This window comes from Argopecten irradians, chromosome 6, assembly GCF_041381155.1.
Source record: "Argopecten irradians isolate NY chromosome 6, Ai_NY, whole genome shotgun sequence".
Classification (NCBI taxonomy): Eukaryota; Metazoa; Mollusca; class Bivalvia; order Pectinida; family Pectinidae; genus Argopecten; species Argopecten irradians.
Genome location: NC_091139.1, coordinates 42,846,672 through 42,874,177, shown reverse-complemented (window position 1 = coordinate 42,874,177; position 27,506 = coordinate 42,846,672). Strand labels below are relative to the sequence as shown.

Here is a 27,506-nt window from a genome sequence, read left to right as displayed (position 1 = left end):
GATAAAAATTCGCTTAAAAGAGTAATGGCTTGCCTATTACTCTGTTATTTATACTTATTGAACTTCTCTCTTTGTTCTCTTTTTATGTCGATTTATATTGCATCTCCACCTGGAGGAAATAAAGTTTGATGATGATGGTGTACCCAGTATTACACATATAGAGGTGTCCGTATATCTACAGAGTCGAAAGCCTGTGTATTAATAGTGACAGTGCATGGCCGGTAACAATTTCAGATATATCTTTTTTGTTTGGTTTAAATACATAAATTTTCAAAGGTGAACTTGATCAGTGGCTTACGAAGCTAAAACGTAATGAGGGCAAAGGTCCTCAAGATTTTTGACATTCTTGATTATAATTATGTTAATTAATTATTTAATGACTTACCTGAAATTAAAAGAAATAATTGAACACATATCACGTGCTTTCGCATAATAAATACATATTAAAGGTTACCATGTGCGCACATTTCATTTAGACGATTGGACGAGTTACGCAATGCATTATGGATAAATAAATACATGTAGCTACGTATTTGTGGTTTTTTTTTCCATTTTAAATTTTGATAATTATCTTATGTAATTGTAATCATAACTGTTTTGAGGAACTATCTTCTATTTCTATGCCAAAGACTAAATGAGATGAAATGTGAAGGGGAGTTACCCGAAACAGAGATGATTTTATACTAGTTTTGGATTTTTTTTTCTCCAAAACGATACCTATCAAATTATTGCTCACTTATATTTGTTACAGTTTTCCAAATTTTCCATTAAGACAGAAATGTTGATGTAACATCAGATGTGAAAGATATCGATGCGCCACAACTCGATTTTTTAATAGTAAAAGAAAGTAAAATCACAGAAATTTATGCTAAATTGGAACCTGATTGAGTTATCTGAATTAAATTAAAATCGTTATTCTATTCTAAATACATGTATGTTCTGATAAACATGGAATGAACATGAAAAAGTAAGGCGAATTAAATTTGTTGAATTTGTTTTTTGAGACAACCCCCGAATTTTGGAAGCCGTGTCGGTGTCGGTGTCCGTACTCCGTGTCGGGCAAAATGAAAGGTGTCTATTAGAACTCGCCACCTCGATTATCATATGACGAGCTTTCACACTTTTATATATTTAAACTTGTAAAAGGGAGCAGTTTCTGTCCAAGAAACCTAACCCAGGTTCTGCGATCTCTGGTCGATTAGGGTCTTATATAATTTATTGTGGATAACAAGTGTAGAAATTTAACGACGCAATAATACAGACAATAATGAAACAACTCGACTCGCACCGACTCTCGAACACCCTGCCTACATAATATATACACCCTGCTAGAATAAACCAGCTATTTATCACTGTATTTAATACTATTTATAGGTATTGAAATATACCGCCCCGATACACAATATAGATGTTAATCTAGTGGCTACATGCATGGCTTACTCCTATGAATACGAAAGTATATAGACGACGGACCGCTACATCTATACCCTACTATATGACATTATATTATAAATTTCATAGAGTTACCTAGTACTAGTGGCTACCCTATAGCTAGGTATAGAGATGGAGACAGTCAGGCAGTCTAGCGAGGACTTGAATCTGACTAACTAAACTATTGTTAAACACGCGACTTTATAGGTAACGTGCGGCAAACAGCAAGCGCATTATTCGCGCCAAATCCACTCGGAACTCACCCGGTCTGACTACATGTTCCGAATGTAATAAACAAACAAGATGGAAGACTTTAAAATCACACTCCAAACTTATCGTTTTTCCTGAACTTCTACATACATAACATGAAATATCGATAGAGTTAAACACGGTTATAACGAATTGTCTTCTAGAGACCAACGAAAACATGTCGGATTTAGAGTTAATTTTGATGCAAATCCCTGTTTTAATGTTCACTTTTAAGTGAAAGCAATGTTCACTCCAACATCACACATCTTTTCCTTGTATACGGCATCAAATACTTCATTTTGGGCAACAGTGAAGACACTCTTCCAATTACCAACAATTCCTGAAAGAAAATAAGGTATTACTTTTATTTTGTTACTTACTAATTTTAAGAACTGATATATTTTCTATACGTTCTGTCAGATTTTACTGGGTATACTTCGGTAAGGACACAACAGGTACCCTGCATTTTTTCTCATCGGACGCACCTGTGAGGAACAATACGGTGAAGGTACTGGGTGAGTGGGTTTCAGATTGCCTGCTGGTGAGGTATTATTGCTCGGGTAAGAATCAACGTGGTTAGTTATCAATTGCTAAGTATTAGTTATTAGTAGTATTAGTTAAAAACAACAAGAAAAAACATAAATGATAAAAAAATGAACAACAAAAAAAAAAAAAAAAAAAAAAAAAAAAAAAAACACAACAAAAAAACCCAGCATCCATATTCTCACCACCTGAAGACACGCAAGGCAGGTGGAAAGGGTCTCCAAAGAATCTATCAAAGTTGCTGATAGAACGTACAAAGACGGACTAAGTACCCAGAGAAAACAATAGACAATACAAAACGTCTTTATAAGATTTAATCCTTTACCTTTGTTGTATATAGGCAATCTTCCATTGTCTCCGTAATTTATATAGAGCCTGTTTTCACCAGCTCTGGTTCCGTGTAACGTCTTCAGACTTTGGAATGATACCGTGCTTTCCACCGTCCTCAGGAACTTTTCGTCATGATCGATTTCCAGAAAGCTCGCTATTTTCTGTAGATTCTTATACAAGTCCTGAAACAATGTAATAATCAAAGCAGAAACTGACATAAATGAGGGTGAATAAAAACGAAATAAACAAACGTTAATTGAATCGAGTGTTCTCGGGTGCTCTTAAGTGTTCTCGGGTATTCTTCAGTGTTCTCGGGTCTCGGGTGTTCTTTAGTGTTCTCGGGTCTCGGGTGTTCTTTAGTGTTCTCGGGTCTCGAAAGTTCTTTAGTGTTCTCGGGTCTCGAAAGTTCTTTAGTGTTCTCGGGTCTCGGATGTTCTTTAGTGTTCTCGGGTGCTCTTAAGGTCTCGGGTGTTCTTTAGTGTTCTCGGGTCTCGGGTGTTCTTTAGTGTTCTCGGGTCTCAGGTGTTCTTTAGTGTTCTCGGGTCTCGAAAGCTCTTTAGTGTTCTCGGGTGTTCTCTGGTGTTTTTTAGTGTTCTCGGGTCTCGGGTGTTCTTTAGTGTTCTCGGGTCTCGGGTGCTCTTTAGTGTTCTCGGGTGTTCTTTAGTGTTCTCGGGTTCTCGGGTGTTCTTTAGTGTTCTCGGGTCTCGGGTGTTCTTAAGTGTTCTCGGGTCTCGGGTGTTCTTTAGTGTTCTCTCTCGGGTGTTCTTTAGTGTTCTCGGGTGTTCTTTAGTGTTCTCGGGTCTAGGGTGTTCTTAAGTGTTCTCGGGTCTCGGGTGTTCTTTAGTGTTATCGGATGTTCTCTGGTGTTCTTCAGTGTTCTCGGTTGTTATCGGGTGTTCTTTAGTGTTCTCGGGTCTCGGGTGTTCTTTAGTGTTCTCTGGTGTTCTTTAGTGTTCTCGGGTGTACTCTGGTGTTCTTTAGTGTTCTCGGGTGTTCTCTGGTGTTCTTTAGTGTTCTCGGGTGTTCTCTGGTTCTTCTCGGTGTTCTTTAGTGTTCTCGGGTCTCGGGTGTTCTTTAGTGTTCTCGGGTCTCGGGTGTTCTTAAGTGTTCTCGGGTCTCGGGTGTTCTTTAGTGTTCTCGGGTGTTCTCTGGTGTTCTTTAGTGTTCTCGGGTGTTATCGGGTGTTCTTTAGTGTTCTCGGGTCTCGGGTGCTCTTTAGTGTTCTCGGGTGCTCTTTAGTGTTATCGGGTGTTCTTTAGTTTTATCTGGTGTTCTCTGGTGTTCTTTAGTGTTCTCGGGTGTTCTCTGGTGCTCTTTAGTGTTCTCGTGTGCTCTTTAGTGTTCTCGGGTGCTCTTTAGTGTTATCGGGTGTTCTCTGGTGTTTTTTAGTGTTCTCGGGTCTCGGATGTTCTCGAGTTAGTTTCTCGGGCCTCCGGTGTCTTTAGTGTTCGGTCTCTTAGTGTTCTCGGTTCGTGTGCTCTTTAGTGTTCTCGGGTCTCGGGTGCTCTTTAGTGTTCTCGGGTACTCTTTAGTGTTCTCGGGTGTTCTCTGGTGTTCTTTAGTGTTCTCGGGTCTCGGGTGTTCTTGTGTTCTCGGGTCTCGGGTGTTCTTTAGTGTTCTTGGGTGTTCTCTGGTGTTCTTTAGTGTTCTCGGGTGTAATCGGGTGTTCTTAAGTGTTCTCGGGTCTCGGGTGCTCTTAAGTGTTCTCGGGTGCTCTTTAGTGTTCTCGGGTGTTCTTTAGTGTTCTCGGGTGTTCTCTGGTGTTCTTTAGTGTTCTCGGGTGTTATCGGGTGTTCTTTAGTGTTCTCGGGTCTCGGGTGCTCTTTAGTGTTCTCGGGTCGGGTGCTCTTTAGTGTTATCGGGTGTCTTTAGTTTTATCTGGTGTTCTCTGGTGTTCTTTAGTTTCTCTGGTGTTCTCTGGTGTTCTTTAGTGTTCTCGGGTGTTCTCTGGTGCTCTTTAGTGTTCTCGTGTGCTCTTTAGTGTTCTCGGGTGCTCTTTAGTGTTATCGGGTGTTCTCTGGTGTTTTTTAGTGTTCTCGGGTCTCGGATGTTCTCGAGTGTTCTCGGGCCTCGGTTGTTCTTTAGTGTTCTCGGGTCTCGTGTGCTCTTTAGTGTTCTCGGGTCTCGGGTGCTCTTTAGTGTTCTCGGGTACTCTTTAGTGTTCTCGGGTGTTCTCTGGTGTTCTTTAGTGTTCTCGGGTGTTCTTGTGTTCTCGGGTCTCGGGTGTTCTTTAGTGTTCTTGGGTGTTCTCTGGTGTTCTTTAGTGTTCTCGGGTGTAATCGGGTGTTCTTAAGTGTTCTCGGGTCTCGGGTGCTCTTAAGTGTTCTCGGGTGCTCTTTAGTGTTCTCGGGTGTTCTTTAGTGTTCTCGGGTCTAGGGTGTTCTTTAGTGTTCTCGGGTCTCGGGTGCTCTTTAGTGTTCTCGGGTGCTCTTTAGTGTTCTCGGGTGTTCTTTAGTGTTCTCGGGTCTAGGGTGTTCTTAAGTGTTCTCGGGTCTCGGGTGTTCTTTAGTGTTATCGGATGTTCTCTGGTGTTCTTCAGTGTTCTCGGTTGTTATCGGGTGTTCTTTAGTGTTCTCGGGTCTCGGGTGTTCTTTAGTGTTCTCTGGTGTTCTTTAGTGTTCTCGGGTGTTCTCTGGTGTTCTTTAGTGTTCTCGGGTGTTCTCTGGTGTTCTTTAGTGTTCTCGGGTGTTCTCTGGTGTTCTTTAGTGTTCTCGGGTCTCGGGTGTTCTTTAGTGTTCTCGGGTCTCGGGTGTTCTTAAGTGTTCTCGGGTCTCGGGTGTTCTTTAGTGTTCTCGGGTGTTCTCTGGTGTTCTTTAGTGTTCTCGGGTGTTCTCGGGTGTTCTTTAGTGTTCTAGGGTCTCGGGTGCTCTTTAGTGTTCTCGGGTGCTCTTTAGTGTTATCGGGTGTTCTTTAGTTTTATCTGGTGTTCTCTGGTGTTCTTTAGTGTTCTCGGGTGTTCTCTGGTGCTCTTAAGTGTTATCGGGTGTTCTCTTTAGTGTTCTCGGGTGCTCTTTAGTGTTATCGGGTGTTCTCTGGTGTTTTTTAGTGTTCTCGGGTCTCGGATGTTCTCGAGTGTTCTCGGGCCTCGGTTGTTCTTTAGTGTTCTCGGGTCTCGTGTGCTCTTTAGTGTTCTCGGGTCTCGGGGTGCTCTTTAGTGTTCTCGGGTACTCTTTAGTGTTCTCGGGTGTTCTCTGGTGTTCTTTAGTGTTCTCGGGTCTCGGGTGTTCTTGTGTTCTCGGGTCTCGGGTGTTCTTTAGTGTTCTTGGGTGTTCTCTGGTGTTCTTTAGTGTTCTCGGGTGTAATCGGGTGTTCTTAAGTGTTCTCGGGTCTCGGGTGCTCTTAAGTGTTCTCGGGTCTCGGGTGCTCTTTAGTGTTCTCGGGTGTTCTTTAGTGTTATCGGATGTTCTCTGGTGTTCTTCAGTGTTCTCGGTTGTTATCGGGTGTTCTTTAGTGTTCTCGGGGTCTCGGGTGTTCTTTAGTGTTCTCTGGTGTTCTTTAGTGTTCTCAGGTGTTCTCTGGTGTTCTTTAGTGTTCTCGGGTGTTCTCTGGTGTTCTTTAGTGTTCTCGGGTGTTCTCTGGTGTTCTTTAGTGTTCTCGGGTCTCGGGTGTTCTTTAGTGTTCTCGGGTCTCGGGTGTTCTTAAGTGTTCTCGGGTCTCGGGTGTTCTTTAGTGTTCTCGGGTGTTCTCTGGTGTTCTTTAGTGTTCTCGGGTGTTATCGGGTGTTCTTTAGTGTTCTCGGGTCTCGGGTGCTCTTTAGTGTTCTCGGGTGCTCTTTAGTGTTATCGGGTGTTCTTTAGTTTTATCTGGTGTTCTCTGGTGTTCTTTAGTGTTCTCGGGTGTTCTCTGGTGCTCTTTAGTGTTCTCGTGTGCTCTTTAGTGTTCTCGGGTGCTCTTTAGTGTTATCGGGTGTTCTCTGGTGTTTTTTAGTGTTCTCGGGTCTCGGATGTTCTCGAGTGTTCTCGGGTCTCGGTTGTTCTTTAGTGTTCTCGGGTCTCGTGTGCTCTTTAGTGTTCTCAGGTCTCGGGTGTTCTTTAGTGTTCTCGGGTCTTCTTTAGTGTTCTCGGGTGTTCTCTGGTGTTCTTTAGTGTTCTCGGGTCTCGGGTGTTCTTAAGTGTTCTCGGGTCTCGGGTGTTCTTTAGTGTTCTCGGGTATTCTCTGGTGTTCTTTAGTGTTCTCGGGTGTAATCGGGTGTTCTTTAGTGTTCTCGGGTCTCGGGTGCTCTTAAGTGTTCTCGGGTCTCGGGTGCTCTTTAGTGTTCTCGGGTGTTCTTTAGTGTTATCGGATGTTCTCTGGTGTTCTTCAGTGTTCTCGGTTGTTATCGGGTGTTCTTTAGTGTTCTCGGGTCTCGGGTGTTCTTTAGTGTTCTCGGGTGTTCTTTAGTTTTATCTGGTGTTCTCTGGTGTTCTTTAGTGTTCTCGGGTGTTCTCTGGTGTTCTTTAGTGTTATCGGGTGTTCTCTGGTGTTCTTTAGTGTTCTCGGGTCTCGGGTGTTCTTTAGTGTTCTCGGGTCTCGGGTGTTCTTTAGTGTTCTCGGGTCTCGGGTGTTCTTTAGTGTTCTCGGGTGTTCTCTGGTGTTCTTTAGTGTTCTCGGGTGTTCTCGGGTGTTCTTTAGTGTTCTAGGGTCTCGGGTGCTCTTTAGTGTTCTCGGGTGCTCTTTAGTGTTATCGGGTGTTCTTTAGTTTTATCTGGTGTTCTCTGGTGTTCTTTAGTGTTCTCGGGTGTTCTCTGGTGCTCTTTAGTGTTATCGGGTGTTCTCTGGTGTTCTTTAGTGTTCTCGGGTGCTCTTTAGTGTTATCGGGTGTTCTCTGGTGTTCTTTAGTGTTCTCGGGTCTCGGATGTTCTTTAGTGTTCTCGGGTCTCGGTTGTTCTTTAGTGTTCTCGGGTCTCGTGTGCTCTTTAGTGTTCTCAGGTCTCGGGTGTTCTTTAGTGTTCTCGGGTCTCGAAAGCTCTTTAGTGTTCTCGGGTGTTCTCTGGTGTTCTTTAGTGTTCTCGGGTCTCGGGTGTTCTTATGTGTTCTCGGGTCTCGGGTGTTCTTTAGTGTTCTCGGGTGTTCTCTGGTGTTCTTTAGTGTTCTCGGGTGTAATCGGGTGTTCTTTAGTGTTCTCGGGTCTCGGGTGCTCTTAAGTGTTCTCGGGTCTCGGGTGCTCTTTAGTGTTCTCGGGTGTTCTCTGGTGTTCTTTAGTGTTCTCGGGTCTCGGGTGCTCTTTAGTGTTCTCGGGTGCTCTTTAGTGTTCTCGGGTGTTCTCTGGTGTTTTTTAGTGTTCTCGGGTGTTCTCTGGTGTTCTTTAGTGTTCTCGGGTCTCGGGTGTTCTTTAGTGTTCTCAGGTGTTCTTTAATGTTCTCGAGTGTTCTCGGGTGATCTCGAAGTAATGAAGAGGCCTAGTGTTTGTTGATAGAGCATATTCCCGATGCCATCGTCCTGATACGAGTAATCTCAGAATCGACTAAAACTTATATCTGGTTATGTTTGGTATGACTGAAGCCAATGTCTTATAGAGATATATTACTTACTCGATGTTTTCAAGAGAAAAAAAACATTGATCTGTCGTCTTAATAATATATGTAACTTGGCCGCTATGCTCTATAAAATGATTTCATATATTATAAAAACAATCAAAATTCTATTTTATTTAAACATTTTTCTTTACCTTTTTAAGGCTTTCATATTGTAGAAGCAGAACCTGTAAATCTGGATTGTCGCGGATGGCCGAGTTCCATTCTCTGGTGTGTGTAAACCAGGATCCTCCACAAGAAATGGCTGAGAATTAGAAATTTCAAACGTTTAATCAACTTTGTAGAGATATACATAACACGCAACGTTATACTTTACCTTGCATAAAACTTGATGTTACAAAAAAAACCAAACAAAAAAACCCGTTTTAACAGTATTTCTAATCGTAGATCGAGTGTCCATATTTCGCCGTTTTTCTGTACTTGATTTTCATTCTATGTGTAAGAGATATAATAAACAGTCTGTATGAAAGTATCATCATTTTCATACAAAATTTGATTACTTACAGATGTATGAATTGTACATTTTTGTATGAATGTGATAACAATAACTCAGGATTTCAGGTATAAGTTTTCGTAGAGTGTCCTTATTTCGCAATTTCGTTTTTGGTAAATGAGAACGATTTAAATGTGAATATTTAAAAAGAAAATTAAAAAAAAATATAGTAAATGTGTCATTTCCTATCATTTACGTGGTTGTTAATTAGGGAATAAGCCATTCATTCATCATTATATGGAATCGGAGACAATAAGTAATATTTACTATCAAGTCAAGCTGTTTGATACACTCACAGGAAGCAGTCGCCCCCCCTTAGAACAGTACTGGGATAAGGGTCTGACTACCTATGCGGACTGAAATTTAATTGTTTGAATATTGTTATGAAGATGACCTCCATTTCTTCCTGATATCACCTGTTCTCATAAAAATGGCGAAATCTGGACCACGGAGAACTATGGACACCCGCCCTACGATGTGTTACAACATTACTTGTCGTATTTACACACAAAGAAGATCAAAATGACATCAATGATATGAATCCAGCCTTACTTTCTTCAGTGAGGAAGGATTTAAGGAACCCGTCAAAGTTGCCTATGTAGCTGGTACATTCAATCCGATCCATGTAGGTGAAATAAGAACAAACAACGTCTTTTGGATTGCGAAGGACGTAAATTAGTTTTAGATCTCCTTTCTTGGCTGCCTTAGGGATGAAGGGATATGTAAGATGCGTGGAAAACAACCGCGGAGATTTCACATGATCGAATGCAGATATGTCCTCAAACTCAATCATGTTTAGGGCTCCACCGTATTGAATGCGTTTTGTCTGTAACATCCTGGTCATATTGTAAACCCAGTGAGTACCTAAAATATATCGTCAATAATAGAAAATGGATAGGTTTGCTTAATCAGATTTTTTTGTTTTGTTATTTTTTCGAGTCAGTCCAATCTCCAAGGTGGCCAACACAGTCGTCCATTTAATTTTTTTCATCTGTATATAACTTCCAAACATTGGTATTTATCTAAAAACCAGTGTGATGAAGTTACGTGAGCAAATGGTACCTATCGAAGTTGGCCGAAAAACTACACCATTTTAAAAGAAATCGTTCTATTGCGGGGACGATACGTCAAACCATGACAACTACTTTAATTAATGTACAGCACAATTTCTTACAAATTGATGAAAGTAATTCTTTGTGTGACCGTACTGATGTATTTGTCCCTTATCATTGATACCACTTACCTGATTTAGGAAATGTACACAGTAAAACATCGTCAGGTCTACACTGTAAGTTCTCCACCTTCTCCAGCTGATCACCAACATTGCCAGGAATGTCTTTGTGGAAGACACGTCCCCGGTAACGCTTCAATATAATCCTGTTTCCTTGGTCATCCGTTTTCTTTACAAGTTCCATGACGAGAGACACTCTATAAAATATGTTACCGGCTGTTAATCATAATCACATTTATTGCATTAATTTGTATATTACGAATTTGAAATCTACATACAGGTTATAAAATGTGATTTTGTTCGGGTTTATCAATATTTTAACATCTCTCTCGAAAATATTATGTAGAGACAGGAAGATGGTCTGTCTATAAAACCTCAAATCTTATCAACTGTTTATCATAACCCATTTTTTTCAATTTCTTTTTATCAAGTACATACCGGGTATATGTATCCAATTGCATTTATACCACCTTTAACGCAATAAAAGCACTGTCCAATCCATATATAAAGGTAAACGTAAATACATTTACGTACAAATGACGTAAAGTCTAAACGTAATGTTTGATCAATATTTTAACCTCTGTCAAAAAGGATGTAACGACACATTAAGTTTCCCATAGACGTACAGATGTTTACCTGTTGATAGTACTTTCACGGTTAATAAACTACAAGATATTTGTGGCATTTTCATTTGTGACCCATTTTCAAGTGTGACCAGGGGCACTATGTAATACATGGACTGGACTAAGACTTTTATCGATCTGTAAAGCAATACTATGTAACACTTAATGGATATATGACAGAAATACGTTTCAAATGTATAGTTTTGGTGGGAGAAATGGTGATTTAGTATCTCTTAATCAACAAGCAGCTAAGAAGCTTCATAAACTGTGGTAAAGAGAAAAATAAAACAACCGTAGGTCGAATGCAATAAATGATTAAGTGTACACACTAACATCATCGGTAATATGTACGGCGAGTACTTGTTTAAGTTTCTTAAATTAGAGAATACATGTAATTAGAATCTACTTGATAATATTAAGAAAATCAGTATGAGATCAAGAGATAATTCATCATAATATTTTGTCTAGTGTCGTAACTTAGAATATAAGAATATAAAAAACACATTCAGGAAACAAACATTTTGCCGTTGAAAAGGTTTGCTTTAACAATAAACCTATACAATACACAAACAATATACAGACCCATCATTTAAGTCTGACCCCACAACATATAATACTCCTTCCGTTTTCAAGTGTGACCACCACAATTTACAGACTCCTGCCGTTTTCAAACATGACCTTAGTAAAACACAGACTATATATAGCTACTCTCGTTTCCATATTCCCTAGCCATATACAAACTCCTCCTGTTTTCATGTGTGACCCTAGCAATTTAAAGACTCCCATTTTCAAGTGTGACCCCCACAATATACAGACTCCATCCGTTTTCAATTGTGACCCACACGATGTACAAACTCCAACCGTTTTCAAGTGTGACCCTAGCAATGTAAATACGCCTTCCGTTTTCAAATGTGACCTCCACAATATACAGACTCCTCCCGTTTTTAAGTGTGACCCCCATAATGTACAGACTCCATCTGTTTTCAAATGTGACCTCCACAATATACCCACACGATGTACAAACTCCACCTGTTTTCAAGTGTGACCCAAGCAATGTAAAGACGCCACCCGTTTTCAAATATAACCTCCACAATATACAGACTCCTCCCGTTTTCAAGTGTGATCCCCATAATGTACAGAATCCATCTGTTTTCAAATGTGACCTTAACAATATACAGACTCCTCCCGTTTTCAAGTATGACCCCCACAATGTACAGACTCCACCCGTTTTCAAATGTGACCTCCATAATATACAGACTCCTCCCGTTTTCAAGTGTGACCTTAGCAATGTACAGACTCCACCCGTTTTCAAGTGTGACCTTAGCAATGTAAATACGCCACCCGTTTTCAAATGTGACCTCCACAATATACAGACTCCACCCGTTTTCAAGTGTGACCCCCACAATGTACAGACTCTTCTCGTTTTCAGCTGTGACCCCCACAATATACAGACTCCACCCGTTTTTCAAGTGTGACCCACACAATGTAAAGACCCCACCCGTTTTCAAATGTGACCCTAACATTATACAGACTCCATCCAATTTCGTCTCTGACCTCCACAATATACAGACTCCTTCCGTTTTCAAGTTTGACGTCCATAGTGTGCATGCATATTCTTGCTGTTTTCAAGAATGTTTAATACTTTCGCGAAGTTAATTCCTAGTTCCTTATTCCATGACTTATTCTATTCCCTGATTACTTATTCGATTTCCAATTAATTATTGCATAATAATTGGTTCAAACTCTGCTATCAATTATTTGATGAACTGTTTGATATTTAAATACCCTACGAAGTGGATAAGATGGTGTTCGGTTCTAAGTGATATCACAAGATGAAAAGGATGTTGCATCTCTTCATCCAGATTCTGTCGTATATAACCTGCTGACGGTTTGTCTCTATAGAGGCTGCAGATCAGATAACTTCCAAAGACGACAATATTGTTAATATTGTTTGGCAATGTCTAGTGTTAATGAAGTCTTCAAGTAGGGTCAGCCATCACTAGTTTTGAAGAAGGTCATCTCACATACTTGCTTAAATTTTTAAAGATCTACCCATTTAGCAGGCTCTGAAATATAGATTTGATTCTGCTGTCTCTATAGAGTATCTGATCTGCTTGAGGTTAGGATATCCGAGACACAACAGACCGACTTTCAGGACATTTTCGTCTCTTCCTTAATAGAGTATTGAGAGGTTTGGCTTCGTTACAGGTGTCATTGCTCGTTAATTTCTTGTTGGCAAGGTGTTATTCTGTTTTCATAAAAATCTCTGGACGAGTTAACTGCCCCTTCTCTGGCTCCACTCCTTTTGGAGGAACTCTTCCTTCTATTCATTATGATTTGAAGGATCACTCTGTCGCTTTTGTACTTATTTTGACAAAAATGCAGACCATGAAGGTCAGTACTTCGCATGGATCAGCGCCACTCAAGAAAAAGTCTATTCTGCTGTGCGGCTGAAGCCTTACGTCAAGGGCAACACCGCTCCTCCAATCTCAGATTATGGTCCTTCTACAGCAAGATATAGACTTGGAAACGATTCTCCCATCTAGAAAGGTCTCGACCTTCCTCGCCCCGGTCTTCCTATAGGAGGTCGACTATTTGCCTTCATTCAAGAGAATAGTCAAGTAGTCAAGGAGGGATACGGTATTCCAATCATACAGGATCCACCCTTGGTAACAAAGCCTATCTTCATACTTCCTCCAGGTGATACGGAAAAGATACTTACCATCCAGGAGGAACAGACGACCAAGCTTCTAAAGGGCGCTGTCGAGAAGGTACCTGTGGTAGACTGCATACCCGGCTGCTATTTCAGAATGTTTTTGGTCCGCAAGAAGTCCGGAGCTTGGCTTCCTATCATAGATCCTAGTGCCTTCAACAGGCACGTAGATTTTCCGCACTTCACGATAGAGACTGCACTGGCTATCATAGCTTCGGTGAGAGAGGAGGTGTAGGCCACTTCAGGGGATCTGAAGGATGCCTATTTCCAGATTCCCATCAAGAAGTATTCCTTCGTTTTCCTTGCAACGGGAAGAGTTTCCAGTTCCGGGCCATGTCTTTCGGGCTCACGACTGTTCAGTTGGTTTTCATCGAGCTACTGCAGGCTTTAGTAGGGTTTTTGCATCGCAAGGAATAGATGATTCTCTCATGCTCAACTTATTTCGGGAATCTTTAGAGTAGAAGACCAGTGTTTTACTCAAAGTCGGCTTCATTCCTTACAGACATAAGTCCAAGGTGAGGTTGCCCCATGATCAGGACTTTGTCTTCCCGGGAAACCATGTCAACACGGTTCAGGGTATTACTCTTCAACCGCTGGAGACGTTAGAGATGGCCAGGGATCTTGCTCTGACGTTCATCGCCTGATTCCACATCCAGGTTCGTAGGTTTCTCAGTTTTCTATGTTACCTCAACGCTGTGGCAGATGTGGCCCCCTTCGAAGACATTAGATCTTTTTAGATGTTCCTCCATGCAAACTGGGTTCCTGCTAGCAGGGAATGGGATATTTGGCTTGAGTTTGGTCGTTAGTACACTCTTTAAGACAACGTTCTCCTGAGGTTTCCTTGTCCAAGTCAGATCACAGTATGACCTTGTTCACGGATGCGTCAATGACCGGGTAGGAGGCTCATCTCGATGGAAATTGCCAGGCGGTGGAGTGGTCTTGGGAATAGCATTCCGAGCATAACATGCTGGAGATGAGGGTTGTTCTGCTGGCTCTGCAGTCTTGTTGGAAGATTCGTTATTCCAATATAGTTTGTGTGGCTACGGAAAACTCTACAATTGTGTTGTGTATCTGGAGAGCCATGGGGATCAAGGTCTCGCGGTTTTGTGCCCTCGCTATCCGTACTCTTCTCCTCTGGGAAATGCAGTTTATTATTTGAATCAAGCATTTTCCAGGAAGGTTTAATGTTCTGGCGGACACACTCTCCAGTCACCGCCATCCGGTTCTGACAACATGCCAGCTATATATCCCTCGTTTTTCGAGGACGTTTGTATGTTTGTATGTTCCTCTGGTTCTCCCACCAAAAACCAATATCCTGCGCCAGCCTTGGTGCTGTTGTCGATGCTTTCACGTCCCAAGAACCTCCACTTTCATACGTGGAAGCTCTCTCAGGAGGCCCCGCTCAGACAGGCTTTTCCTCTTACGTGTCAGTTTGCATCGCCTGATCAATTAGGTCTTCCTCTTCTGGAGTCGACAAGTCACGCTGGAAAATCTATGATTGGTGCATCGACATGAATGATCTATACGGTCAAGGCCTCTGTCCAGCTGATATCGGATTCCCTTCTCTTTTTATGAGGGAACGCGATCTTACCTCTGGTACTATTGCATGCTATTGCAGTTGTACTATTACCATTGTACTGTCTTTTCATGGAAGATCGGAGGTAGGTTTTTCCACCTCTTTGTTAGCCATGATTAGGGGTTCAGACTAATAAGTAATCTGGAAGCTGAATAAGTAATCAGGGAATCGAATAAGTAAAACGCCCTTAATAAGGAATCGAATGGTTAAATATATTATTGCGATATATGATAATGCATTTGGAAACGTTAATAATGTTATTCAGCAACTACATACATTGTATGTATCGGAAATATAGAATCGAATGGGTACCATTTCAAAATGGCATATTATGGAGGTCACACATGAAAACAGGAGGAAACTTTATATTGCTAGGGTCACACTTGAAAACGGGAGGAGTCTGTACATTACAAGGGTCACACTTGAAAACGGGAAGAGTCTGTGTATTTTGGTAGTCACATTTGAAAACGAGAGGAATATTTACATTGCTAGGGTCACACTTGAAAACGGGAGGAGTCTGTACATTACAAGGGTCACACTTGAAAACGAGAGGAATATTTATATTATTAGGGTCATATTTGAAAACTGGAGGAGTCTGTATATTGTTGAGGTCACATTTGAAAACGGGTGGAGTCTGTATATTATTAGGGTCACATTTGAAACCGGGTGGAGTTTGTGTGTTGTTGGGGTCACATTTGAAAACGGATGGAGTTTGTGTGTTGCGGAGGTCACACTTGAAAACGGGAGGAGTCTGGATATTGTAAGGGTCACATTTGAAAACGGGAGGAATATTTATATTGTTAGGGTCATATTTGAAAACTGGAGGAGTCTGTATATTGTTGAGGTCACATTTGAAAATGGAAGGAGTCTGTATATTGTAAGGGTCAAATTTGAAACAGGGTGGAGTTTGTGTGTTGTTAGCGTCACATTTGAAAACGGATGGAGTTTGTGTGTTGCGGAGGTCACACTTGAAAACGGGAGGAGTCTGGATATTGTAAGGGTCACATTTGAAAACGGGAGGAGTCTGGATATTGTGAGGGTCACATTTGAAACCGTTTGTAGTCTGTATATTGTAAGGGTCACATTTGAAAACGGGTGGAGTCTGTATATTGTGGAGGTCACATTTGAAAACGGGTGGAGTCTGTATATTGTGAGGGTCACATTTGAAAACGGATGGAGTTTGTGTGTTGCGGAGGTCACACTTGAAAACGGGAGGAGTCTGGATATTGTAAGGGTCACATTTGAAAACGGGAGGAGTCTGGATATTGTGAGGGTCACATTTGAAACCGTTTGGAGTCTGTATATTGTAAGGGTCACATTTGAAAACGGGTGAAGTCTGTATGTTGTTAGGGTCACATTTGAAAACGAGAGAAGTCTGGATATTGTTGAGGTCACATTTGAACGGGTAGAGTCTGTATAATATTAGGGTCACATTTGAAAACAGGTGAAGTCTGTATATTGTTAGGGTCACATTTGAAAACGAGAGGAGTCTAGATATTGTTGAGGTCACATTTGAAAATGGTCGGAGTCTGTATGTTGTGGAGGTCATACCTGAAAACTGGAGGAGTCTGCATATTGTTAGGGTCACATTTGAAAACGGGAGGAGTCTGTATATTGTTTGGGTCACATTCGAAAATGGGTGGAGTCTGTATTCAATTGATGATCCCCAAATTTGTATCATAAACGGCTTTCTGATGTGGTGTTTAATATCATTATCACATTCTATTATGAGTGTAGGCCTATAGTATTAAAGTTTTATATGCTATCAGTTACACTTTTTAGGAAAATATAAGTCTTACATTTTGTAAACACGATGTGTTATTACATGCATTGACTAGAATGTCCACATTTCCCATATTGACGTTGTAGTACATAATTGTAATACACAATTTCGTCTGCTAGAGCATTGCCAATCCATGTATTAAACTATGCCATTATTTTTGCTTCGCGCATGCGCAATGCGCCACAGGTCACACTTGAAAACGGTCACAAATGAAAATGCCACGCGTCGCCAATATTATATAGCAATGATAATGTATGTATGTTCTGCAACAAATGATATAACTACTATGCACTCCTCAACTAGTTATAATAGGTACATATATATACATATAAGTAGTCCTCTACAACATATCTTAGAAAACGTACGGTAACACTTAAACTTTAATCAGATTTAGTTATTTTTTATGTGAATTGAATAAATGATAGAACTTGGTGTTCTTCACGCAATTCATCATAATATAAGACTAAATCTGACTAAAGAACATGTAATATAACTAACATCTACGGAAGCGTATTAGGCTCCCGTACGAAAATATTTTTCAGGATAACGAAAATGTTTTATTTGGCGGCCGTCATATACATGTAATCATGACATACAACCTCTCGACATCTCTCGATTATCGATTGCTTGCATTCAATGTCACAATTATATTACAAAACTATAGAAGCGTATACGTACTTGACTCGTATAGGAAATTATATATATATTTCTTTTTGATAACGAAAATATTTTGGCGGCCGCCACTCCATGACGTTATTATTTGTACATGTATATACGATAAAGTTTAATGTGGCGGTTGCCAAGATGAAATATTTTCGTTATCATGAAACATGTCTATTTAATAGTAAAGCAAAAATAACTTTTAGCGATAGCTACATGTAGCTGCAGAAAACATAATTGTACATTTTTGCACGACGTACATGTGTACATTGTACGTGTATCTCAGTAATTTTTGGTAAATATTTCTTTGCATAATAAAAACAACTTTCTAATTCTAAACGAAAGTTCTTGTTCCTATAATATACAATTGTAATATTGGTTAAAGGTTTACATGCATCATACTTTAATTTGTAGGAATATCTTAGATGTATCAGAGACATTGATACAGCTGTAGTACTATCATGTACACTGTATGATTAATTACTAAAGTTTACTCTTACTGTAGGCGTTTGGCTCTATACACATTTCTATTTCTCTCTATATACATGTATAAATATATGTGTGTAATACTGTGTCACAGTATTACATATATAGAGAGAAAATTCCTATAGAGCCAAACGTCTGTGGTCTTACTGTACGTGCATGTAGCTGACATGTAAATTTTTACTGAAATGACATGTAAATTGATACTGAAAATACATTTTAGGGGAATAAAAACGCTGGTATATTAATTTTAAAATTGTATTACAGTGTTATTTATGTTGAACTTCGTGAATTTTAAATTTGTTAAATTAATTATTACGGTACATAGAATTGTACATAGAAATTCTAAATATATACGACTCTTCTCTTCTGTTCGCATACGAATGCGCCCCTTTTATAAGCGTTCGTGTGATAATGATCACTGCAACATGTCAACTTCCGGATAACTTTTTTGAGACACGTCTAATGCTGTTTGTACCGATTAATATAATTTAGAATAACAGGGGAATTTCTGCCGCGGGTTTATTGTAATGTAGACAAAAGTAATCGAAAACAACAATGATTTCTGATCTGATATTATTTGGGTATGTGACTTGTTTCATTTTTGTTTTCATTTTCAGATCACTGACACTGACTCGTTGAAAAATGTCAGGGATTTTGAATTTCAGATAATATGCACTGTACAGATAATTTTACACATCCATAATATGATGTCTTTCTTTCATATTGATCCAGATCTTGCCATGCCATTGTGTAATAAATTGATGAAATTTTGAAAATTGGGGAGATCTAGTAAAGCTTAGATATTTAAAATTTTTAGAAGTTTCAGAAATTTTCATGCAAATTTACCTTATTTTGATTGATTTTTCTATTGTTTACAGGACATTGATGGTCAACGCCTGTGCAGTATTAAACTTTAAATTGTAAGTCAGTATTTGATGCTATATGCGCTGTACATTGTACATGCACAGTGTACATCATGTACAATTGTATATTGTAACAGAGTGTATGAGTTTATATAAACACAATCACTGCCTCCGCCAGGGATCGAGTCAGATGCTCAACCAATCGATCACGAGTTAAAGAGAAGTTCTGTCCTAGCCCAACCTTGATACTCCAGGGGTTCCGATCAATTGGAGGCAGCTCAGCAGAAAACTTCTATACCAATCACAGGTCTGCAAAGATTTTTGATGACTACAGAGAGAGTGATGCCCAACATCAAAGTCACACAGCCACTAAATTACTTGTTCTGTTGCTTCCAATTTTACTGTGGGACAATATTGTCCAGGGGTGTAGAGATCCGAGATCGAAAGTGATCGGAACCCCTGGAGTATTGCTCCTAGCCGAATGGTATATTTCGGCTAGAATGGTATATTTCGGCTAGTATTCAGCATGTTTAGATATCTAGATTGTGAGTTAATAGACAAATATTTAAGGCTACTGATATTTACAACTACTGTTTGATATTGGTGATTTGATATAACCCAATTGTCAACAAGAGGCCCAGAGTGCCTGTATCACTCACCTGGTTAAAAGAGTAAAAATAACAAAAATCTGATCTGGCTTACTTTCATTCCCATTCCAAAGTAGTATAGAGATGCAGTATGCAGTACAGATGTACCAGTCAAATATGTAAACAGGTGATATCCATCACATAGTTTCAGAGACAAATTCGTTATTAAACATAAATCACTTTGCACATACTGGTGACAGTAATATATATTACAGTCATCAAAGATGGATGCCGGCGAAATGGCTAAGTTTTGGTTTCTGGCTTATTTTGATGGTTTAAGATGACTTAGAAATTTTCCCATTGCTCTTCAAAGGAAGAGTTTAACCTGCTGTATCTAAAAATCAAATTGGTTTACACTGAAAGTGTATGCTTTTAACGCAATTGATGCTAGAAAAAAATCTCCATGATGACCGTAACATCAAAACATGATGACCGTAATATTAAGGGCTAATGATCAGAAGGATGACCATAATATTTCATAATTTTGAATGTGGGCTGCCCCAAAGATGACTGTAAAATAATATAATATATATGGCTTTGTTAAAGACTCACTACCTTTCCGAAACGGCTTTTAGTTTTTAAAATGGGAATGTAAAACAAGATTGATAAATTTATAGTCACAAAAGTTATCAACCTACCAATAATACTACTCTTACCATCACCTTCTGGACAATTTAATTGAAATAAATAAAATGTTAATTTTCATAACGTGGATCATATTATTTTTCCAGCCGCCGTCGTCCTAAAGGAACAGTAAATGTAATGGTTTTTAGTCCGCCGTCTGATGATGGTGGGCTATTCAAATCGCCTTTCGTCCGTGGTCCATCGTCTGTCATCCATCGTCCACCCGTAAACAATGCTTGTTACAGCTATTTCTCAGAAAGTACTGAAGGGATCTGTCTCAAATTTTATATGAAGGTTCTCTTAGGGCACACAAAGTGTCATGCAGATTTTCAGACGGATCGGAAAAAAACAATATAGCCACTAGGCAGCCATCTTGGATTTTGGTAGTTGATGTTTTGTTACCGCTATTTCTTGGAAAATACTCAAGGGATCACTCTCAAATTTCATATGTAGGTTCCCCTAGGGCCCTATGAGTATCATGCAGATTTTCAGACTGATCGGGAAAACGATATGGCCACCAGGTAGCCATCTTTGATTTTTTTGGCAGTTGATGTTTGTTACCGCTATTTCTCTGAAAGTACTTGGGATCTGTCTCAAATTTCATATGTAGGTTTCCATAGGGCACAGGGAGTATCATGCAGATTTTCTGACTGATCAGAAAAACAATATGGCCGCCAGGCAGCCACCTTGGATTTTGGTAGTTGATGTTGTTACCGCTATTTCTCGGACAGTACTCAAGGGATCTATCTTAAATTTCATATGTAGGTTTCCCTGGGGCCCTAGGAGTGTCAGGCTGATTTTCAGACTGAACGGAAAAACAATATGGCTGCCAGGCAGCCACCTTGGATTTTGGTAGTTGATGTTGTTACTGCTATTTCTCGGAAAGTACACAAGGGATCTGTCTTAAATTTCATATGTAGGTTTCCCTAGGGCACAGGGAATGTCATGCAGATTTTCAGACTGATCGGAAAAACAATAAAGCCGCTATGCCGCCACCTTGGATTTTGGCAGTTGATGTGAGTTACCACTATTTCTCAGAAATTACTCAAGGGATCTGTCTCAAATTTTATATGTAGGTTTCCCTAGAGCACTCCGAGTGACCAGGTGAATTTGAGATTGATCGGGAAAATAATATGGCCGCCAGGCAGCCATCTTGGATTTTGGTACTTGATGTTACCACTATTTCTTTGAAAGTGCTGAAGGGATCTGTCTCAAATTTCATATGTAGGTTCCCTAGAGCTTAGGAGTGTCATACTGATTTTGAGACTGATCGGAAAAACATTATGGCCGCCAGACAGCCATCTTGGCAGTTTATATTTGTTACCGCTATTTCTCAGAAAGGACTGAAGAGAGATCTGTTTCAAATTTCATATGTAGGTTCCCCTAGAGCCCTAGGAGTGTCAGGCTGATTTTTAGACTGATCGGAAAACAATATGGCCGCCAAGCAGCCATCTTGGATTTTGGCAGTTGATGTTTGTTACTGCTATTTTTTTCAGAAAGTAACGAATAGTTGAGGTTCTCAGAAAGTACTGAAGGGATCATTCTCAAATATCATATGCAAGTTCCCATAGGGACGTAGTTGTCCATATTGCATTTGAGGACTGATCTATTAACATGATGGCCACCATGCCGCCATCTTGGATTTTGATAGTTAAAGTTTGTAACAACTATTTCTCAGAAAGTACTGAAGGGATCATTTTCAAATTCCATATGTAGGTTCCCCTAGGGCCCTAGTTTTGCATATTTCATTTTGGGATCAATCGGTAAACAAGATAGCCGCCAGGCAACCATCTTGTATTTTGATAGTTAAAAGTTTGTTACTGCTATTTCTCAAAAGGCTCTGAGGGATCGTTTCAAATTTCATGTGTAGGTTCCCCTAAGCCTAGTTCTGCCTATTGCATTTTGTGGTCAATCGTTTAACAAGATAGCCAAGCAACCATCTTGGATTTTGTTAGTTTAAGTTTGTGACCACTATTTCTCAGAATGTACTGAAGGGATCGTTCTTAAATTTTCATGTAGGTTAAACTTCCAGGGCCCTAGTTCTGCCTATTGCATTTTGGGACTGATTGGTCAACAAGATGGCTGACCACCATCTTGGATTCTGATAGTTTAAAGTTTGAAAAGCAGAGAAAAGAAGTTTAAGTTTGAAAAGCAGAAAAAAAAATTATAAGTTAGAAAAAACAGAAAAAAGAAGTTTAAGTTTGAAAAGCAGAGAAAAGACCCCTCTTTCATTTGTCAGACATAGATCAATGGGTGTCAAGATTCCGCTGGGATCTCTTGTTAAAAAATGTTGTCTATATAAAGATTTATCTCCATATAACGAAGCCATTATTCATTTTCACTTTATTAGTACATAGTTGACACTTGATAAGTATCTCACGATCTGTACACAGACATTGATATGATATTAGCATGTTATAACATAAGCGTTGCATGTATAACTACATGTACTTAACTCTAGATCTTTATATTGAAATGCAACTATAAAAACTTCATTTTATTTGGAAGAATCTTTCAAAGCATATTACAGTCATTTATATTTCATATAATGGTCATCTGGTTTTGGCAACACATTTATAATATGGTCATCTCGGAGATATTTTTCATGCGTTAAAAGCATACACTTTCAGTGTAAACCAATATGATTTTCAGATACAGCAGGCTAAACTCTTCCTTCAAAGAGCAATAGAAAACTTTTAACATTATCTAAACCATCAAAATTAAATATGCCAAAAACCGAAACATACCAATTTCCATCTTTGAAGACCGTTATATATATATTACGGTCACTAGTGTGTGCACAGTGATACATATAACCAAACTGACTCAGTTGTCAAAAATTGGGTCTCATTTTACATATTATCTAAGTCATTATTTCATCTTGGTTTAAAATATCTGATCAGCTGTTGGCACTTTTCCATTTCTGTTATTATTTTTTTGAAGGAAAAAAGGAAAAGATGACACTTTTGGAGCTAATTTGGAGCCAACTGTTGGTGAGTAATAACATTTTGTTTTTCAGTGGTTGGAACTGTATGTCTAATATCAATAAGACTTTTAGGTTATCAAGAAAATTTTAAGTTAAAAAAAAAAAAAATTTGCCATGTAAAATTGGCTGGAACACCAGTAACCTCAAAAACTATAAAAGACACTGTATATCATATATGAGACAGTGATGTTTTAGTAAGTGCCATAACTGGGCGAAAATGTTGGCATGTTCGTTAATCTATTGAAAACCATAAGGTTTGATGAATTAAGCTGTGGAAACCATTCAAATGTCTTCAGATGCCATATAAACGCTAGTTACAATACAGAAACTATGTGCTGTAAAATTGTTGCTTTTTATGCCTTATGTATGTTAAGATGGAAATTTTCCTGCAGAAATCACTTGACAATTACTAATAACACTGTTAAAATGTAAAATGAAAGTGTAGACCACAATTTGGGTTCATGGTCTGACTGTAGGTACTCATTTCGCTTCATTATAGATGTACATATACTGATTTTTGGCAGTACTGCTAAAAATCATTTTCTGCTCGTACATTGTAAAATTAAAACCAATGCAATGAAACTGTAATTTTCAAAATGTTAATAAGTTTTGATAATAAATAACATTATCTTGATTCGTGAGTATGAACAATTCTGCACATATAACTTTAAATATACACATTTAATTTTTGTTACAGGTGACAAAGTTAGAGAATTTCTTTTAAGTCTGCGCTACTTCCGAATCTTCATTGGATTATGGAACCTGTTCGTCATGTTTTGTATGTTGGTGTAAGTGTCTCTACCACAGATGTTCTCCATGTTTCAAATGCATTTTGTTATAACAGAGTTACTTCCCTTTGTGAAAGTAACTCTGATAGATCATGATAGACCACAATTTCAAATGTAAAATTTTCTTTTTGGAAGCAAAACTTTATCAAATGGATTCGTACCCAATATTATTTGTATTTGTAGATGTAGTTGAAATTAAGTTATATCAAAGAATCTTCATAATGATTTCTTAATAACTTTGGTACACCAGTTGTTGATAGTCGATACTTGTAAGTTATATCCCTTCATTTTAAACTGGTTGCCATAGAAGTAACGATTATTGCCGAATGGAAGTCGTAAAGTTTGTGACCCATTCTCAGAAGAGTTCGGACAGACGTTACATAGCCTAGTTACGGAAGTCGCATGATGTTCCTGGCAACGATGTTACACTAGGACCCACCTAGCGATATTCAATATCTATTTGATTTTTAGCTCACCTGGCCCGAAGGGCCGGTGAGCTTATGTCATGGCGCGGCGTCCGTTGTCCGTCCGTCTGTCAACATTTCCTTTAAATCGCTACTAGTCATATAGTTCTGCATGGATTGTAACCAAATTTGGCCACAAGCATCCTTGGAGGAGGGGGAACAGAACTTGTATAAATTTTGGCTCTAACCCCCCGGGGGCAGGAGGGGCGGGGCCCAATAGGGGAAATAGAGGTAAATCCTTTAAATCGCTACTTGTCCTAGAGTTCTGCATGGAATGAAACCAAATTTGGCCACAACCATCCTTGGGGGAGGGGGAACAGAACTTGTATAAATTTTGGCTCTAACCCCCCGGGGGCAGGAGGGGCGGGGCTCAATAGGGGAAATAGAGGTAAATCCTTTAAATCGCTACTTGTCCTAGAGTTCTGCATGGATTGTAGCCAAAATTAGCCAGAAACATCCGTGGGGGAGGGGGAACAGAACTTGTATAAATTTTGGCTCTGACCCCCCCGAGGGCAGGAGGGGCGTAGGGGAAATAGAGGTAAATTCTTTAAATCGATACTTGTCCTAGAGTTCTGAATGGAATGTAACCAAATTTGGCCACAAACATCCTTGGGGGAAGGGGAACAGAACTTGAATAAATTTTGGCTCTGGTCCCCCGGGGGCAGGAGGGGCGGGGCCCAATAGGGGAAATAGAGGTAAATCCTTTAAATCGCTTCTAGTCATAGAGTTCTGCACGTATTGTAACCAAATTTGGCCACAAACATCCTTGGGGGAAGGGAAACAGAACTTGTATAAATTTTTGCTCTGACACCCTGGGGGCAGGAGAAGTGGAGCCCAATAGAGGAAATAGAGGTAAATCCTATAAATCGCTACTTGTCCTAGAGTTTTGCTTGGATTGTGACCAAATTTGGCCATAAACATCCTTGGGGGAAGGTGAACAGAACTTTGGCTCTGACCCCCTGGGGGCAGGAGGGGTGGGGCCCAATAGGGGACTCAGAGGTTAATATTAAAATTCCTTCAGAAAAGAAACAATGAACCTGTATTCAGAACATTACTTGGCATTACAAACCAGGTGAGCGATACAGGCCCTCTGGGCCTCTTGTTATTAAAAGTTTCCGAATCAGTATCAATCATCTTGACTTTGATTTTAATATACAACAGGATTTTTTTTCAACATTTTTCTTAATCATGAAAAAAGTAAGACAGATATGGATATTGTGGCTTGAAAGAAACTAAATGGTAGTTGGTTAGGTTTTTAGCTCACCTGGCCCGAAGGGCTGGTGAGCTTGTCATGGTGCGGCGTCCGTCGGCGTCCGTCGTCCGTCAACATTTCCTTTAAATCGCTACTAGTCATAGAGTTCTGCATGGATTGTAACCAAATTTGGCCACAAACATCCTTGGGGGAGGGGGAACAGATCTTGTATAAATTTTGGCTCTGACCCCCCGGGGGCAGGGGCCCAATAGGGGAAATAGAGGTAAATCCTTTAAATCGCTACTAGTCATAGAGTTCTGAATAGATTGTAACCAAATTTGGCCACAAACATCCTTGGGGAAAGGGGAACAGAACTTGTATAAATTTTGGCTCTGACCCCCCGGGGGCAGGGGCCCAATAGAGGAAATAGAGGTAAATCCTTTAAATTGCTACTAGTCATAGAGTTCTGCATGGAATATAACCAAATTTGGCCACAAACATCCTTTTTGGAAGGGGAACAGAACTTGTATAAATTTTGGCTCTGGCCCCCCGGGGGCAGGACGGGTGGGGCCCAATAGGGGAAATAGAGGTAAATCCTATAAATCGCTACTTGTCCTAGAGTTTTGCTTGGATTGTGACCAAATTTGGCCATAAACACCCTTGGGGGAAGGGGAACAGAACTTGTATAAATTTTGGCTCTGACCCCCTGGGCGCAGGAGGGGTGGGGCCCAATAGGGAATTTAGAGGTTAATATTAAAATTCCTTCAGAAAAGAAACAATGAACCTGTATTCAGAACATTACTTGGCATTAAAAACCAGGTGAGCGATACAGGCCCTCTGGGCCTCTTGTTATACATAAAAGACCTTTCTGAATAAGTGCTAGTTATTTATATAATTTCAGGTTCTTTGGACATTGAGGCCTAAAGATGAGAAGCTGGATGGCATTTAAACTTCATCTGAGTGACCTTACATCAGTTGATATGTATATAGTGTACAGAGAATTTAGTGGGACTACTCAATGGTGACAACAATTACACATAACATTTTATATATGATATATTTATCACAATAATAAATGTTTTGATATTACATACAGGTATTTCATCATTATTTTTTAGCTCACCATCATCAGATGGTGGGCTATTCAAATCGCTTTTTGTCCGTGGTCCGTGGTCCGTCCGTCCGTCCGTTAACAATTCTTGTTGTCGCTATTTCTCAGAAAGTACTGAAGGGATCTGTCTCACATTTCATATGTGGGTTCCCCTAGGGCCCTAGTTGTGCATAATGCATTTTGGGACCAATCGGTCAACAAGATGGCCGCCAGGCAGCCATCTTGGATTTTGATAGTTAAAGTTTGTTATCGCTATTTCTTAGAAAGTACTGAAGGGATCTTTCTCAAATTTCATATGTAGGTTCCCCTAGGGCCCTAGTTGTGCATATTGCGTTTTGGGACCGATCGGTCAACAAGATGGCCGCCAGGCAGCCATCTTGGATTTTGATATTTAAAGATTGTTATCGCTATATCTCACAAAGTACTGAAGGGATCTTTCTCAAATTTCATATGTAGGTTCCCCCAGGGCTCTAGTTGTGCATATTGCGTTTTGGGACCAATCGGTCAACAAGATGGCCGCCAGGCAGCCATCTTGGATTTTGATAGTTAAATATTGTTATCGCTATATCTCACAAAGTACTGAAGGGATCTTTCTCAAATTTCATATGTAGGTTCCCCTTTGGGCTCTAGTTGTGCATAATGTGTTTTTGGATCGATCGGTCAACAAAATGTCGGTTAGGCAGCCATCTTAGATTTTGATAGATAAAGATTGTTATCGCTATATCTCACAAAGTACTGAAGGGATCTTTCTCAAATTTCATATGTAGGTTCCCCTAGGGCTCTAGTTGTGCATAATGTGTTTTTGGATCGATCGGTCAACAAGATGGCCGCCAGGCAGCCATCTTGGATTTTGATAGTTAAAGATTGTTATCGCTCTATCTCACAAAGTACTGAAGGGATCTTTCTCAAATTTCATATGTAGGTTCCCCTATGGCTCTAGTTGTGCATAATGCGTTTTTGGATCGATCGGTCAACAAAATGTCGGTTAGGCAGCCATCTTAGATTTTGATAGATAAAGATTGTTATCGCTATATCTCAAAAAGTACTGAAGGGATCTTTCTCAAATTTAATATGTAGGTTCCCCTATGGCTCTAGTTGTGCATAATGTGTTTTTGGATCGATCGGTCAACAAAATTGACGCCAGACTGCCATCTTGGATTTTGATAGTTAAAGATAGTTATCGCTATTTCTCAGAAAGTA

The 27,506-nt window shown here is 39.7% G+C and overlaps 2 protein-coding genes across 3 annotated transcripts; one reads left to right on the top strand and one right to left on the bottom strand.

Moving 5' to 3' along the window:
* Positions 1–268: 268 nt before the first annotated feature.
* LOC138325969 (amine sulfotransferase-like) lies at positions 269–10,444 on the bottom strand. Of its 2 annotated transcripts, XM_069272009.1 has the most exons (6): positions 10,229–10,423; positions 9,803–9,987; positions 9,112–9,423; positions 8,201–8,310; positions 2,549–2,735; positions 269–2,020 (listed from the first exon to the last, which is right to left on the bottom strand). In XM_069272009.1, exons 1-6 carry the CDS (start codon positions 10,249–10,251, stop codon positions 1,911–1,913), a joined length of 927 nt encoding a protein of 308 aa, XP_069128110.1. In that variant the 5' UTR covers positions 10,252–10,423; the 3' UTR covers positions 269–1,910. The 2 variants fall into 2 exon arrangements, with proteins under 2 accessions (XP_069128110.1, XP_069128109.1); XM_069272008.1 differs by lacking the exon at positions 269–2,020 and having other exon boundaries at positions 2,027–2,735; positions 10,229–10,444.
* A 7,587-nt stretch (positions 10,445–18,031) lies between these two features.
* LOC138325968 (protein SMIM7 homolog) lies at positions 18,032–26,286 on the top strand. Its single transcript, XM_069272007.1, has 5 exons — positions 18,032–18,212; positions 18,510–18,551; positions 22,709–22,758; positions 23,449–23,539; positions 26,097–26,286. The coding sequence occupies exons 1-5, from the start codon at positions 18,187–18,189 to the stop codon at positions 26,110–26,112; spliced, it is 225 nt and encodes a 74-aa protein (XP_069128108.1). The 5' UTR covers positions 18,032–18,186; the 3' UTR covers positions 26,113–26,286.
* Positions 26,287–27,506: the final 1,220 nt, after the last annotated feature.